The sequence below is a fragment of the Mya arenaria genome, chromosome 1, assembly GCF_026914265.1.
Source record: "Mya arenaria isolate MELC-2E11 chromosome 1, ASM2691426v1".
NCBI lineage: Eukaryota > Metazoa > Mollusca > Bivalvia > Myida > Myidae > Mya > Mya arenaria.
Window position 1 is genome coordinate 32,509,228 of NC_069122.1, and position 17,219 is coordinate 32,526,446.

Consider the following 17,219-nt stretch of genomic DNA (forward strand, 5'->3'; position numbering starts at 1 on the left):
GTGAATTTGCGGATTGCACAGTATTTGGGCAAATTCAGTGTGAATCGAATTATTTTGGTGAAAGTGTTATATAAAATAATTAGTGAACCATGACTTACTAATGTACATTCGAATGAATATAACTTTTTGTAAAGTCATTGTGAGATCGAAAAGTTTATAAATAGTTGATTTATGCATATGACCTTTCTCAATCAATTACACAGTTTATTACATGGGCGTGATTTACGCGCCATTATGAATTTGCCTGTTAAATCTGAAAATCTCTTTTTCAAACTTTTGAAATCAGTGATTCGAGCGAGGGTATGTATTGTAAGTACAGGATGTAATTAGGTTGATAAAATATGAAAGCGCTGATAAAATAGATAAAAGTTTTCAAATATTTAGTATTGATAATAAATTATATCAAATGTAGGTTTAATAACGCTTACTAGTATAACAGATCGTGACTGATCATAGATAACACTTGTTGTATATTGGCTGTTAGTGGCGACCAATAATTATATCGTGGACAGTTTTATAGCAATCATAATGAGGGTCAACAAATGTCAGTTCTATCGCAACCACTGTTTCAATACAGCTGTTACGCTTGTGTACTAGTATCACACTCATAACCAGCCTCCGATTGCGGACGTATAATCTTTAATGTTTAGGTGATACATTCCGATAAGCTAATAAACAGCGGAAGGTGTACGGCGGACTATTTATTTAACTTTTGATTATATCTTTCGATAATGAAGTTATAGAAATTTGTATCAAAATCAACAAACATGTAACGGTTTAAACAAATAGATGTATCCTTAATCGCGTGTCATCGCTAGTTCAAAATGAAAACAAAACAAGGGTTTATCAAACAAATTTTTTCTTAAAAAAGACTTTTAAATGATTATTGGATGTATTTCGTGTCGTGGATTGGAACTGACCTGTCAGAAAAGGCCTTAAGCCAATGATGTGCTCTTTCAATTAATTATTTAAAAAATATAGGTAGATTCAGGTGATCGAAATGGAGTATACAGAAGGAATTTGCAGGGACAGGCTTTTTGAGCTACCAGTGAATATATTTAATGTATTTTCATGTTCCATGTGCTATAAATATCTTTTTCACACGGGAAATGAATTAACTCCTCAAGTTGACAAACCGTGGATGCTTGTTCCCGCAGAAAATACCCGGACACATTTCTCTTCTAACTTTTCCGTCTTAGCTGACGTTAAAGACGCCAAATATCGTGACGTCATATGCAATTCACTTAACCGTGACGACTGCACGCGCTGGATGGACTGTTGCCAGGCAGCAATTAGATGCTGTCAAAAACAGTTAAGCATTCCGCAGAGTAACGTCACTTCCGGGTTATGCCCGCGCACCTGGGACGGTTACAGTTGCTTTGACGACGCCCTGCCTTCTACTCGAGTAAAGCTGTCCTGTCCCAACTACATAGAGCATGGGTCCACATCCGGTGAGTTTTATTTGATGTCTATATCTTTTGCTGAATATTTAGTTGCAAATAATGAGTTAAGTAGCATTACATTTTTGGAATTGTTGCTACAAGTATTTGGCTCCTAATTGAAAAATGGCTGTGCTTTATACCTTAAAATGATTTTGGATTGATTATAGTGTAAAAACCTTATTCAGGTGTAATTCAATTATATATTCGCAATAACAACATTTAAATTTAATTAAGTGTTCTTTATATTGAATGTTTGACCAATATAAAACTAACTGTTTGTAATTCTGCTATAATTGAATCTTCTCAGAATTCCTTTCGCAATAATTTAGCATAACTGTCAGTGCGCCAAAAAGGGTTCGCTTGACTAATATTGTAAATTAATTGAAGGAAAAGCAGACTCTTTCGGACTTTCACTTCCAACATAAGGATCTGCTAACGTTTGTCAATCATTTTCAACATCATACCTTTAATTTGATTCAAATCGTTCCTCGAAATATGTGTTTCTCTTATTCACCAAATCGAGTCTCAATGTTGAAACAAGTTTTTAAAAAAAGTTCTTATAACTATTCAATACAATTTTCACTGTTTTTTTTATTTAAATGTCAAAGCCAGCTTAACAATCTTTTGCGCTGACCGAGTAAACATTACCACTGATAATTATCGAGCGGACCACATTGACCGCTGGCTACAGTTTCCGTATTTTAAGATATTTAAACTGTATATTTATATACTGGATGACAAATATACACTGCCTACACATGTGATTTTTTGTATGATGTGCAGCGGTTAAATTTGTAATGGTTCAAGCAGGGCATTTGTCAGTATGTTGACAAAAGTGCCTATTCCTCTGGTATTTGAACCGAATAACAGATAAAACAACCGGGTCGGTCATTTTAACCTTGTATCATTAACCGCAAATTATCAAACAAATTTGAAATAGGTTATTCAGGTCACGTATTTGAAAGACACTTAAATAACTGCGATAAAATATTTTCATGTAACCGCTATTGAAAAAGCGTGCTTTCTCGTTTTTAAATCGATAATTTACTTTATCTAACTATATCTCGACTTATTATTGATGTTGTGTCTTAAGAACCAATAATAACTCCCATACAAACACAATTTGAGGACTTATGGAACAGGATTCCGTGGGAGTAAAATAAGTCTTGTTTGATACCTATTTTATCTTCAATTTATGGCAATACAAACTTCATAACGCCCCCAGTACACACGTGTTCCAATAAACTCGTGTTTCACTTACCGTTCCGAGGAGGTTATACCATCATTTATTGGTAAAGCTATTTTGATGCATGTATAGTCTGTTGTGGTGATTTTTATGTATACTCGTATGTAGTGTTTATACCTATTGTGTCGTTTGTGTCATTGTATTTTGCCCCAGGATTTATATTTAAATGTTCAACTTCTAGTCTTGATCCTGTTGTTTTCATTGTATTTTTGTAATCTAACTGTAAGATAGTTTCACAGTGTATACAAAATTACTAGGGGAGTTTTAAGAATGTTTTAGTTTCTTTTTAATCAAACAATTATAATTAAAGTGGAATATCTATTTTGAGATTTAAATCAATTATCACAACTACAGGGACAACCGCTCTTTATTGTCAAGATTGCTTGCAAAAAACATACAATTCTAAATAGCAATCTAAGCAATGTGATTTAATTCAGGAATTTCAGAAAGATGCATATTGGATGGTGGCGAGTGTTTCTCATTGACTGCTGCATAATACATTCGTTATGTTATTGCGCTTTGTGTATCAATATGTACTACCACTGACCAGAAATTTATATTTGTGTTGGTAGATATTTGTTAATTAGGCGGCATGTATTGAAAACCATTTATTAACTAGAACTCCGCGAGTCGGATGTGTCGCCTGACGAATTATTTACTGTCAACAGTCTAGCTGTTAGATTGGCATTTTATTGATTTATAGACAAAGATGTTGCTTTTTAACTTTCAAGTGTAAGTGGCATTTGAACTGAAGGTAATAACGTTGTTAAGCAAGACAAAAAATAACAACGAAAATTAGCAAAGGGCAATAACTCTAAAATATTGAAGTAAGAGTTACGGTTCTTATGCATTGCACTTGCCCTCAATGAGATCTATCTACCTATTAAGATTCAGGTTCATACCTCTAATAGTTAACGATATATGCCCCTGACAAAATTTAAGCATGACAATTAACAAATTGCAATTTATCTAAAACTAAAAAAGCAAGAGTTACTGTTATTGTGCACTGCACTTGCCCTCTATGAGATCTATCTACATATGAAGTTTCAAGTTGATAACTCTTATGGTCTACAAGATATGCCTCGGACAAAACTTTAAGCATGAATATTAACAAAGGAAAAAAATACTAATATATGGAAGCAAGACTAACAGTTCTTATGTTCTGCGCTTGTCCTCAATGAGATCTATCTACATATGAAATTTCAAGTTAATACCACTAATAGCTTACGAGATATGCCCTGGACAAGTGAAAACGGGACACGACCGCCACCGCCACCGCCAAGGCCGCCGCCAAATCCGCTGCCGACGCCGCAGACGCCGCCGAAAAAAATAACCCCTTTATGTCGCCTAGTCAGGCGACACAAAAATCAACGTAAGACTACTCACATGCCGAAATGAATGTTTATATAAACTGTGAGAAAGGTTCATTCACAATCCTTAAATGTGTTCAAATGTCCGGTCGATAGTCTTTATTTCCACCAGTTATTCCCGTTTATAAATTGTATTTTGTATGCCATAACGTAGAAGACATATTTTATAAGAATACGTTATTTGTGACTAGTCTGTGTTAATACTCCATCAAAGACTGTCAGAAATCGTTCCATTTTCAGATAATTATTTATATGTAAGTCATACACAATAACCTCGACATATTATGTGACATATTATGTGACATTTATTGTACAACGAATATTTATGTTGTATCACAGCTTTTTGATAACCAAAAATGACATCGTATGAGCTTTTGACTACGCAATGATCTCAATAACATGTCACTTTATTACTGCTATCGAACATAAAACATTGTGAAATAATTTAATAGAAACAAGTTGTTCAGGAAGAGAGATATTGTAACATCAACCTTCCAGACGAGAAAGACCACTTAGTAAACGCGGATGTTGTTTTACTTTGCTCTACTAAATCAACTGGAGTAAGATCTGTATAGCACTATAAGAAGCAATGCCCTGGGAAGTCAATATAACCTATGGACTGTAATCGTATTCGTTGTATAAGTGTATCGATGGGCAATCGGTCAAACGTTTATTAAATATGATTTTATGTTGTATGCTTCAATGAGTCATTTTACGACTTAAAACTTTAAATAAGTAATAAGTAACATTTTAACTATACGTCACGTGACTGTGCCGTTGTAAAATAAGATATAGTCATAAAATGCGTTCCTATTCTTACTCTTTAACAAACATTCGGTTCAATCAAGTTAATACTACATCTAAAATTTGGGAAAGATCGTAATTTGCAAGTCTCAAAAAGCAATCTCAGCTTATATTAATATACTAGATAAGTAGCTCTTGACATTAAAAATGAACTGTTCGATATGATAAAATAAATACTGTAATTCAACTCCCAGGTTAACCCAGTTAACGCTAATGCTCTCAGTAAGATGCAATATTTATGTATAAGATTTACGATACAAAATCAGCAATAAACTGTCTTTAATGTTCAATAATAATTCAATTATGTTTAAACGAGTTTGAGTCAATTAATTCTAAACGATCACAAACAGCTGTAGGATAAATAGAAAATTATGTCACTTACCTAGTCTCATGAGTGAATAGAAAGCGTTGTCTTATCGGCAAACCGATGAGAGATATACTGGCATTGAAAGAGAGAATATAATATGAAGATGTTGTTATGAAAATGAAATAGAAACAAATATAATTTATAGTTATGTTGTAATGAAACAAATACAGTTTTAGATCCTTTGGAAATAATGCATGCTCATTTTTATATGAAATATGTGAACAAATACCGTTAAACAAATTAAAATAACCCAAAACATACAGAAATTTGAGTATATACATATTGTTCTTAAATTAATATAGTGTGTCTTTAATAAGTTTATTTTTGTGTATTTTCTAAGTGATGTAATGAATATTTCCGTTTATTTGTACATGTACATCATTCTATATCTAGTGTAATATTTTAAATGGCCAAATACACTAAAGAAACCAATCGCCCATAAGAGCAATTTCAGCCAAATATAATTTCATTCTCCGACACGAGACGAGAATATATTGATAAAAACAAGACCATATATTTTCATGCTTTCGATAACATATATTGTTTATGCATCCGTTGGTATTCTAACAAGGACAATGCGTTCCATGGATATTCATTATTTAAACAGTGAAACATTATTTCAATTATTCGTTTTCTATAAATGTGTGATGTAAAATTAATACGATGACCTCGAAATCAATGTTCCGTCTCTGCCGGACTCGAACGTGTGACCCATTCAAACACGCTGCTTTTATCATGCGCATAGCTTTTATAAATACATCAGCCGACGATTTGGAATGTTTTAAATATTGCAAACAATACATGTACGTATATTTGAAGGTATAACACCGAGCACATGTTAGATACAGGTACATATACACGGTTCTATTTTGGCTAAAATTCTACTTTTAAAAGTGAATTTGTATGCCCGAGCATGCTCGCATGAATCACTCTTCTCGTGCTATGGTACATGTCATTCGAAATTTGTAACATAAACATACGTACATTGGTGGCGTTATGCACAATGAAAAGACCATACCAGCCCACAAACTTACAATATAGTTTTGAAACCTTGCTTATTAACATTTGCATTTCAAAAAGACAATGGCTACCTTTAAACCCTTATACACCAATACACGTCCTACGTGGTAAAAGAGAATCATATAACCATAAACAAAACATTTTTGTAGTTTTAATTAATTGCATACGTTTTAACAGCTTGCCCTGGAAACAACGGATGAAGTGTTTCGACGAACAATACTTTAACTGTATAAGAACAATTTCGATGCTTATGGCATCATTCTTTAGATGACTTGCAAAGCTGAACAATATGTTTAATACCATTAATGTCAGTGAACGCAGAAATCAGTAAACACAATACAGTTGCCTTTATAAAGCCTGTAGCTTTGAGACAGAGTTATATCCACTGGAAATTCTCATTTTGTTTGTGTTCGCATGTAAACTCCATCGATAGATGTGTTGAAAAATATTTTTTTTTATAATGTGAACTTTTCGGAAACTTGAAAATGTAGAATAACCATTGCGCTGATGTGACCCTTACTTATTACATTATAGACTTTCAACCACGGTCAGGAATGATTGCCTGAAATCAGCATACAACTTCTTTGTTTAAAAATAAGGAACCCTTCCGTTTTTGTACGGAACTCAACATACATTTGCCTTCAAGTCCGCACGGAAATAAAACGATCCACAACTTGACAATGACTGCAAACTCGCCATAAATAGATTCATTTATTATCTTGTGTCAAAAATAAGTCAATATCGGATGAACAAAGTTTATTCATGCCTTGTTAGAACAAATTATTGGCATTTGTTGTTTCCAGAAAATATTAAAATATAGGCGTTATGATATCAACATGCCATGGTGACAACAACACCACTATCATTCATAACTTAATCACAGCAATCACTCCAACTAACCATACACAGCCGGGGCTTTGTCTCGCTGACTCCTGCCTTAAAATACAAACTCTTTTGAGATAATATGTATTGAAGTCCGGGCGGTAGTAACAACACATACAACGAGTTACAGGTGCTTCTAAAGTTGTACATAATGTCAGGGCTAGTGTGTATTTATCGTCTATCGACGTGCGCGATCTCTGGGTCGACACCACATTAATTACGTTTCCATAATACTCGCAGAAACTACTTAACAACGTATCACTGACACACTTTCTATGCCGCTATTCGTCGCGGCAACAACCAGACTCATTACAAATAACAAGAGTCTCAAATATATACCAATTCCTGCACGGAGCACCATGGGCCAGATTGGATGAGTCAAATCAAGCATAAGATGTTTTATACTTAGGGATATATTTCATGACAATTTGTGCGTATGTTTGAATAACTGTATCAAAACTTTGATTGTTTATTTTTGGTGTAAGGATTTTGAGAGCTGCTATTATAACAACAGTAGCTGGGATTTCTGTAAATAAAGCAATATTACTATTTTCATTATAGTCTTAACCAATTAAAGCTGTTTATGACAACACATTAAGTTAAGGTCTGTATATATATTCAGCGTACGCGTACAAAGACTGTACAGAAAATGGTACATGGTGGATGAACCCGGTTACAGGCTCGGAATGGACGAACTACACAACATGTGTACCGAAACAGGTATTGTCTTATCTTATACCTTTACAAAGCAAATTGCGTATCCCCAAAATGTTTGAGATGTTTAGTCCACCCGACCGAAATCAGGTGGTATTGCTAATAAGCTAGATTTAACTCTGTGCGCAGCTGAATTGTGATTAAAACTGATAGCTTGTAGAAACAAGCCCGAGTCCGTTTCTTAGATAGAGACCTCTTGGTTGGGAGGCGTACATGATATTTACTTTCGTTCTCAAACAGTTGTTATTGTTATACAGGTTGTATTAATACTTACATATAATAATATTCCTTTACAGGATTACCATACGGTGGTTTATGTGGCGCTAGCTTGCAACATCCTCAGTCTTCTTCTCCTTATACCCGCCTGTGCCATCTTCCTTGGCATCAGGTATGTTATCATTGAAACCAGACTAGGGTGTGTATGGCGCGAGCCTGTCACATTCTCAAATTTCTTTTTCATATACCGGCATGCATCTTCTTTTTTGTTATCAACCTTTCTTAAACATGTTGTGAACATATGCAGGGGAGTATTTGACAGCAATTAACTGCCATTAGTGCATGTATCTGTATTAAGTTAGTTATATATTAAATATCACCTAATGAAATAGTTTACTGATCGCTCCAAGGTGAGAACTCCAAACGTCTAGACATACGTATTGGTTTTTCTTCGTTTGGGTAAACGTTTGAGTGAATACCTTATACTCTGACGTATATAAGAATTATTGTTAGCGGTCTTTGTTGTATATGTTGAACTAGACTAAGTTTATATATGCCATTGGACACGAATCTGCAGTATTGAGTTTATTATTGCAGATGTTTTTTAACTTTTAAGATTTCGTAAAATTGTTCATTTAAAAACATTGGAAGATAAAATAGTGCGTGTCCTTCCACAAATTGTTAGTCAGAATAAAATGTTTTGATATACCTGACGATGAAATTAAGTCCCAATGTGAATCGTTTCGCATTTCATTTATAATCCTGTTTATAATAAAAAGTATTTTATCTTCTATACGCTCACTAAAGTGTATTTCGTTGTGCACTTTGTTTCACTCAGCGCGTCCCTGTAGTTTTTGTTGTATAATTTAGTCATTGGCAGATGATTATGTATCCGGAAGTTCACAACCTCAATCAGTTTATATGTAAATGAGTTACGTAGCATTTTTACTTTATTTCCTCATCTTAAGTACAAATCGAATCTTTAAACGAAGAATCTTTCGCGCCGCCAATATATCACTTTTTCATAACTGTATGTCTAGTTGTCAGGGCCATACTTATTTACGATTGGAGAGTACAGTTGTAATATAATTATATTTAACGGGTGATCACCCAGTTCATTCAACTTTTATTAATACCTTCAATGTGAAAGTAAGGATTGGCAATTGAGACATATCGATACAACAGCTAAACCTAATAGTTATGGTAAGTTAAATACAAAGATGTTACAAAAGACAATGGTAAGAGGCTATGATTAAAGCGCCCTTAAGTCATATGAAGTTGATGTAGTGGCTGAGATTGACATATTAAGCTATGTGGATATTTACAAAAGCTTAACCTGTCTTTTATGATAGGTTAAATACTAGGATGATATTTGATATCGATATACAGAATGCGTAACACTTTTTAAAGGCAGTTAAAACCAATAAACAAACGTATGAAGTAGTAATTTAGTTATTTTAAACGAACGAATGTCTGTCGTAATCGATTGCTCTTAAATTAAAAACACGGCTACTTCTTTGTGAAGTTCCCTCAGTAGAAAACAACAGTATTTTATTTCTTAACAATAAAAGAAAATAGTCCATAGTGAGCTTCAACAAATGTTAAGTCCATATGTAATTGACACTGGAAATAAGACAATGCCTTCCAAATTATGTCGATATCCTTTTCCCAAAACGAAAATGTTTTATTTTTTCTAAAAATGTTATCAATCAAAGCTTTTGTCTTATTTATTTACTTATACACCCACTCACCAAAAATATTTATTATGATGCCCGTGACTGTTGTGAATCTTGTTATGTTTGGACTCGATGTATAAAGAAAACGCACAGCACGACACAAAATGACAATAATGTTCGACTTCTACTTGTAGACAGCTGAGGGTGCAGAAAAGAATCAAGCTACATCTCTGTCTCTTTCTGTCCTTTATATTCGCTTCCGTCGTAACAATCACGTGGGACGTCGCTGTTTACCTAGATCGACTTCAAAACGAACGGACAAATACCGTTATGCACCAAAATTCTGTGAGCGTTTTATTTAGCTTAGTCAATTTTAAAACAATTAGCATATGTTTGATAATAAACAATGTAACTATTTTGCTTTGATACATAAAATAGCGATAAACAATTGATGTCAAACAATGAAAGGTAACGAATGTACACATATACGACCTTGCCTCGTGACCCCATATACAATTGCTAGCCTTTAAAATGGTTAAACAATTGAACATAAAAATATACACTAAGCACATTTAAAATAACAAATATTATAATGCATTATTGAGATTCAAATTTTGATTTTTAAAGAAATGGTATGGCCATGTTTAAGTGATATGGCATCCTCTTAAATTTGTTCATGACGCTATATTTGCGAAATTGTAACATAGACTGAGCAAAATATTTCGATCCAAATTATATTTTTTTTAACAAAAACGTCTAAAAGACGTCATATATAAAGGCTAGTAATGAATTATAAATATTTTAATAACATTTATACTTCCTTTATGTGAAAACAGAAATGGTCATTACATTGCCTTTTTTCGCAATCTATTATATTCTTGTTCATTGTTTGTAAAGATAATAAAGAATTTATAAAACCCTTAGGTCCAACCAGAAACGAGTAAACAAACAAAAAGTTCAGTAAACTGTTATTTACGCAATTAATGTAGTGTCACATAGTACATAACTTCACAAATCCATAATCTGTATTCCATATTTCGATGAGATATTTTATGTACTTTACGAGTTCTGCTCCGACAATACAAATATGTTAAGGATTAATAAGCCTAAGAATAATTGAGAAAGAACTACGTTTCTTCAATTTGAGGGTGACATAATTTACAAGCAAACACTTACTAGTATTCATGGACAACATCAACATTAGAAATCTTTAAAAGCAGGAATTGCTGAATTGAATCTGTCATAGGAAATCGCATCAGGCGGTAATTTACATAGAGTTTTCCTTTATTTCAGGCGGGCTGTAAGTTACTGTACATACTAACACGATATGTTAGCACGGCAAACTTCTTCTGGATGTTTGCTGAGGGTCTCTATCTCCATAGGTTAATCGTCCACGCCTTCTCGCCGCCAAAGACACTTATACCGTACTATTTGTTTGGTTGGGGTAAGAGAAATACATAGAGCATACTATTTCGCACTGCCTATATATTTGTTGTCCATATTACTCAGCAAAGTAATGGCAACATACTGCAGGTGTTTAATAGGAAATTGTGTTGACATTTTGATGTTCTTTAGCCAATGTTTAAAGTTAAAAAACAACAACACAGTGCAACTGTTTTGTAATACGTATTTTAAGTATGAATAAAACATACCAAAGCAGAATTATATGATATTTATCATCCAATGCAAATTCACTTACGTTATAATATGGAACTTGTCGTTCTTCCTCAGTTGGTGCCTGGATTCCATCTCTGATCTACTCTATTATCAGAGCTACAAAACAGGAATATAATTCCAGGTAATGGCTTAAGAACATTCATATATTCAACGGTAGATGTAATACATTTTGGGCTTTAAACATTAAATATTTTCGTTGAACAAGTTGTTTCACATCTTTTGTATATGGGACGAGACTCAATATTCTATTGTTTTAATTGACATTTAATATATATAATTTCAATCCAGCCAATTTCTGCATTCTAGGTATGATGGGTATTGATAGCTGTGTAATATTGTTTGATGCGTGTGTGCGTGCGCGTGCGCGCGCGCGTGCGTGTGCGTGTGCGTGTGTGTGTGCGCGCGTGTATGTGTGTGTGTTTGTACCTCTAGTCAATTAAACAGTAGGTCCAAAGGCAACTCGGTAGTCATGTAGTAACATTATACTATGATATTTTTCAGTTGCTGGGTACACAACATAGGCCCATATGAATGGCTACTCTACACACCCAATCTCATATGTATTGGGGTAAGTATAATTAAATAAGATATTATTTACAAGTAAAACATATAAAGTCTTAATGTGTGGAAGGTTTGGCTTTTTGGCACTGATACTCTTGATATTATAATTTTAAGATTAAACAGCCATCCTAATCAAAACGTAACTTGCCCAGACAAAATCCACAAAACAACGATAATCATTACATTAAAACTGAATAGAGTTATGCGTTCTTAAAAATGTTATTGATTATCTGATTATTCATTCTTATCGTTTCAGGCAAATGTCCTCTTCTTGGCGAATATATTGAAAATATTATGCTCTAAATTGCAAACTCATCCAAATGAGCCGAAAAATTACAGGTATTTTCAGTGTTTCTATTTAATACATATGCATTTTAATAAGAAGCTTAAACATATTCTTGTTTTAATTTCGAATGACTCTTTACTAGATAATGGCCTCTTCCTTTGTCGTTTTATAAATATGGAAACTACAAAAGAAGAAGACAAAGCATGGAATCACTAGACATTCATTTAAAAGCTTACATTTTCTAACCTGTCCTAGTACATGACTGTCGTTATAATTGGTGAATTATCCCTTATATTATACTGTATTCCATTAAGAAAACAAGCATACATGCTGATTATTTCATTGGTGTCTGCATATCGATAATCAGATAAAGTTCTAAAAGTGTGACGAATACCATCAGAAAGGGAACCTTTTCAAATTTACAAAAACAAATGTTATATAATTGTGTTAACTACTAATTATAGAAAAACGTTTTGAGTTAACAGATGTGTGTGTTGCGCGCATTTAACATATAATAAGGTTATTATTTTAAATTATGCAGCAAATACAACGTACACAAAATTCAATTATTGTATTGAAAATTTGTATTTAATTTTAACAGACATATACAGTTACCAATACTTATGTACTTATGTATTCGTTTTTCTAACAGGAAAGCGTTGAAAGCGACGTTTGTGCTAGTACCTTTGTTTGGTCTCCAGCAGTTCCTTGTGATTTACAGACCCCCACCGGGAACCACGCTGTCTTTTACGTACGAGATATTGCAGAAGGTCGTTCAAAATACACAGGTACACGAACCATTAACAAATTAGTCTTTATAGGGCAAAACTTTCCATGGCAGTTAATTATTATACATGTGTGCGTAACTTGTAGTTATATTATAGTAATATATGTACAGTAAACTAACATTAAAAAAATAACATGCAAAAAGGCCGACATGAATGTTCGCCTAAATCAGTATCAGTGTTTCAAAAAAATAAACATTGCAACAGATATAGTTCAGCTCCAGTAATTATATCTTCAGGGGGCGACCGTGGCGTTAATTTTCTGCTTTTTCAACGACGAGGTTAACACATACATGAGAAATTGCATAGGATCTTACATTAGCATCGGAACGTCATCTAAAAATCATAACCGTAAAAGCAGCATGTCTTCTTCGACACAAATCACGTCATACACATCTTCTGCGAGACGAAACATGAAATGCAATGACAATTCTGGTGAAAGTTATATGCCGCTAAGTGCTAGTAGTACCACGCAGGAGTTAACAACACCGACCAATGGTCACGTGACATTTTCTGTATGACGTCAGAACTGATAAAACTGAAGGACAAGTGACAAGTGCAAAGTGTTATAGAAGTCCTGGTTAGCAAAAAGCATGTGTGATTGTTTATTGTACAGTTTAGCCTACTTTTTAGTGTTATATGATAAGAATTATTTTCTTATCATTATCAGTCTTTTTTATTTGTTTTTTTCTCATCAAAGGACGGTCATTGCTGTTGATTTATACGTTAGAAAATGACAGATAAAATTAACATCTGCTACTTTTTTCTAGTCTTTAAAACCTTTTTATCTTTAACTTTCAGATTGTGGTTAGTGCTCAATTAAAACAACAGTGCAAATATATACCACTTATTTTAATGTGTTTGCAAAAAAACAAATTTGACATGGGCAATCAAAGTCAAATGTTGATTGATAAAACCAAAATGTGAGTAAAGATTCATAGCACAAACGTTACACCTGAAACAACAGATTGGACAACACGCAGCAAAATAAAAAAAGTTGTATACTGATCATCATGGAAAATCGCCTTTACAAAGCTTATTCAACATTAAGTCTAGCTTTCCTTTGTTATATGTCTATGTCATGGGAAATTACAATAACACACTTTCCATGTAAATTAATAAGCAATATATTTTTAATCATCTGTTCGTGTGTCCTTGTGTTTTTAGTATTTTAGTATATTTGGCTAAGCCAGGGCTTAAATAAGATCCTTCAAGGTAGTACCTCGTCGGAGATAATTGTTATCAATTCATTTAAAGTATGATACATGGCTTTTCAAGGGCAATAATTTACAGGAAACATACAAATTTGATTTCATATTTATTTGAAATGAATTTATATTCCAAAATATTAAACTTCATACATCATGACTGAATAGATATTTGCTGCTATCAGATGTTACAAGCAGGTGTTTTGGCACCTTTTTATTAAAACAATGAATGTAATTTCGCAGTTATTTGATCCCCGTCTTATACAAATAAGATTGTATGAATGTTTACGAAATTCTCCACATCAAACGTTATAACATTCCTTATTAGGCACCTTCCTTAACAATCAACTATCCAGGCATGCGCAAATGTTCATTTCTTGATTATAATAGATATATTACTGCACCACAGTCCTTGAATTAAAACCAACGGAGGCCTTTATGACACGTTTGGTTATAAAGGCAAGGCTTCGTCATTTTCATTGAAACTTTCCGCTTACTGTAAGCAAAATAGAACGTTTAAGCATGCTCTGCTCTATTGTATTTTGTGTTTCAAACAGAAAGCACGTACAAACTCAAACTACCTTTGTGATGGCGCCAAGATTGTGAGGCATCTTACTCATAATAATGTTAAGACTTGTATTAATATACAAATTGTCATATTGAAGTTTAAGAGCTGTGAATGGAAGCTATCATGTGCATATCGTCTTAATGTGGTAACAATTCAATTTTCATTGACCCTTATACGTGACCTTGCTATAAAAGCAATGAACATTACACAAGTGACTGATAATTTCAAACTTTTCTTAAACAAAATCTTCGTGATGCCCTTTGCCAACAGGTCATTGCCAAAAATCGGGAGTGACATAACCAAATTGCTTTAACAAGCTCTTGCGCTCCAACATTATTTGTGTTATTCAATCCAGAATTCTTTCCGGTCAACTCTTCTATAATGCTAAAGCTCTGTACAATACCTATGCTTTCATGTGATTGTAACTTGGCTAATTGCGTTCTTACTTTAAAAATCTCAGACGATTTTCTTTATACGCATGTGGCTGCAAAACATTTCTGTCAGGTTTACAGATAGGAGTTCTTTCTGCGAAAGAAAGTTCGTTTGAAAAAAGGGAATAGTTTGTTTTTAAAAATAATTCCGATATGAAGCATAACAAAATCGCGTTGCATATATACACTACCGACCACGTGTTGCAACCGCGGGAGAGATTTCGTCATCACGAGAAATCGCGGCGATATATTCCGTGTTAGCCAACGCGGTGGTGCGCGTCATCGGCACATTTATGTCTACTACCGCCTACGACTTCCCAAGATATGCACGCGGCGAATCGGCCATGATACTTACCGCGATTTTTTCAAAAAAGGTGACAGAAGCGTCTTAATACTTTTACAGTTGCAAAGCATAGGGATTAAACTACGTTTTGTGAACGAACCAATATTTTTAGACAAAGGACCGAGTTTGTATGAGTTTAGTTAAACTAACTAGAATTATGTATATAGGACGGGAACATAAAAACGCATTCAGAAAATTGACATCTACCTTAATTAACTTAATTACCGTTAATTGACACTTCGCACTGCCGCGTATTGGGGTTGCTCGACGCGGTGGAACTCGGTGGCAGAACGCGATGGGCATTATGCTTTAAATGCCGCGTAAAGTGAAAATAAATTAGATTAAAAAGATATCGTCCACGGTAAGGAAAACTCGCGGCAATGTGCGAAATGTGCAAAAACGCGTGGTTTGTTGTGTTTGAAGGCTATTTAACGTGCATCAATCAGTACGGAACTAAAAATATTCCTTTTCTAAAATAATTAACCCGAGCCCTAGTGCGTGTGTTCCCAATTCATATCAGCGATTTTAATGTGTTTCTGTGCATAATGATATACATTCATTATACTCGAGATGTTTTTTTTTTTAATTCAACAATTAATGTGTTAAACAATTGCTCTATTATATAAACTTGCTGCAGTGAATCCGCTTTAGCGGTATCGGTTTCAAGATATTCTACAAGAAATGTCTGCCTTATTAAAAAGAAACAGGGTTGAGTAAATCTGCTTAACCAACTTCAACTTCAGGGAAAATACACAATTAGAAACGAAAAGGCTGCAGTTTATTTGATTGGCCGTCTTCGGTGTGCTGATTGTACGTATATGTTAAACTTGATTTGTAATCGGCTTGGCCAGTCTGGTTTCTGGAATTGTATAAATTTGTATATCTTCTTTTCTTTAGTATAGATATATACTGCTTTTAAATCTCATTTTCGATCCCGGTTTCAGCAATTAGGAGAGTACTTTCAGCTTATTTATATAACAACAGACTGCATTTAAACCGTTTGGCTGCTTTTTGTTTCTGTGATCAAATTATTAGATTCTTCTCCTCTATAACATAGTTGGCTTCATCAACATAAACAAATCTTATTTTAAAAAGAACGCATTTAGAGATGTCCTAAAGTGAAAACCGTTTTTTTGTTTAAGTTGCACACAGCATTTCTTCCATATAAAATAATTTAACAACCATACTGGCACTATTCAGATCCAACAGTATTTCAAAAGTTAATCTAATAAAAATTTGAAATGTATTCCTCACATAATGCAAGAAGATGTACTATTTCAGAAAAGCTCTAGCACTGATTAAAATGTCAAACAAACTTTCATCAAAATACTAATAATCAGCGAAGTCTGCTCTTATATACCAATACGAAATTGACAATTATAACAAATTTAATAGGTTAAATGATTGTTGTCTTTTTTCGCAAAAACAATATGTATGACTATATTATGTGAATACGTATTTCATTTTCTAAAGTCCATAAACTTAACGCTTATACGGAATGGTAAGGATACTACTGAAACCTTAAACAATCATTATTAGACCAGCTGAAATCTTAGAAACTCTGACAGGCAGCACACATGTGTCAATACTGCCATGGATAATTGTCCAGGAAACCAATAACAC

At 33.7% G+C, this 17,219-nt stretch overlaps 1 protein-coding gene across 1 annotated transcript; it reads left to right on the forward strand.

Annotated features, from left to right (window-relative positions):
• The first annotated feature begins 787 nt into the window (after positions 1-787).
• Positions 788-14,125, forward strand: LOC128239850 (calcitonin gene-related peptide type 1 receptor-like). Its single transcript, XM_052956297.1, has 10 exons — positions 788-1,451; positions 7,754-7,851; positions 8,142-8,233; positions 9,932-10,082; positions 11,031-11,181; positions 11,469-11,535; positions 11,916-11,982; positions 12,232-12,314; positions 12,914-13,049; positions 13,286-14,125. The coding sequence occupies exons 1-10, from the start codon at positions 1,001-1,003 to the stop codon at positions 13,565-13,567; spliced, it is 1,578 nt and encodes a 525-aa protein (XP_052812257.1). The 5' UTR covers positions 788-1,000; the 3' UTR covers positions 13,568-14,125.
• The last annotated feature ends 3,094 nt before the right edge of the window (positions 14,126-17,219 follow it).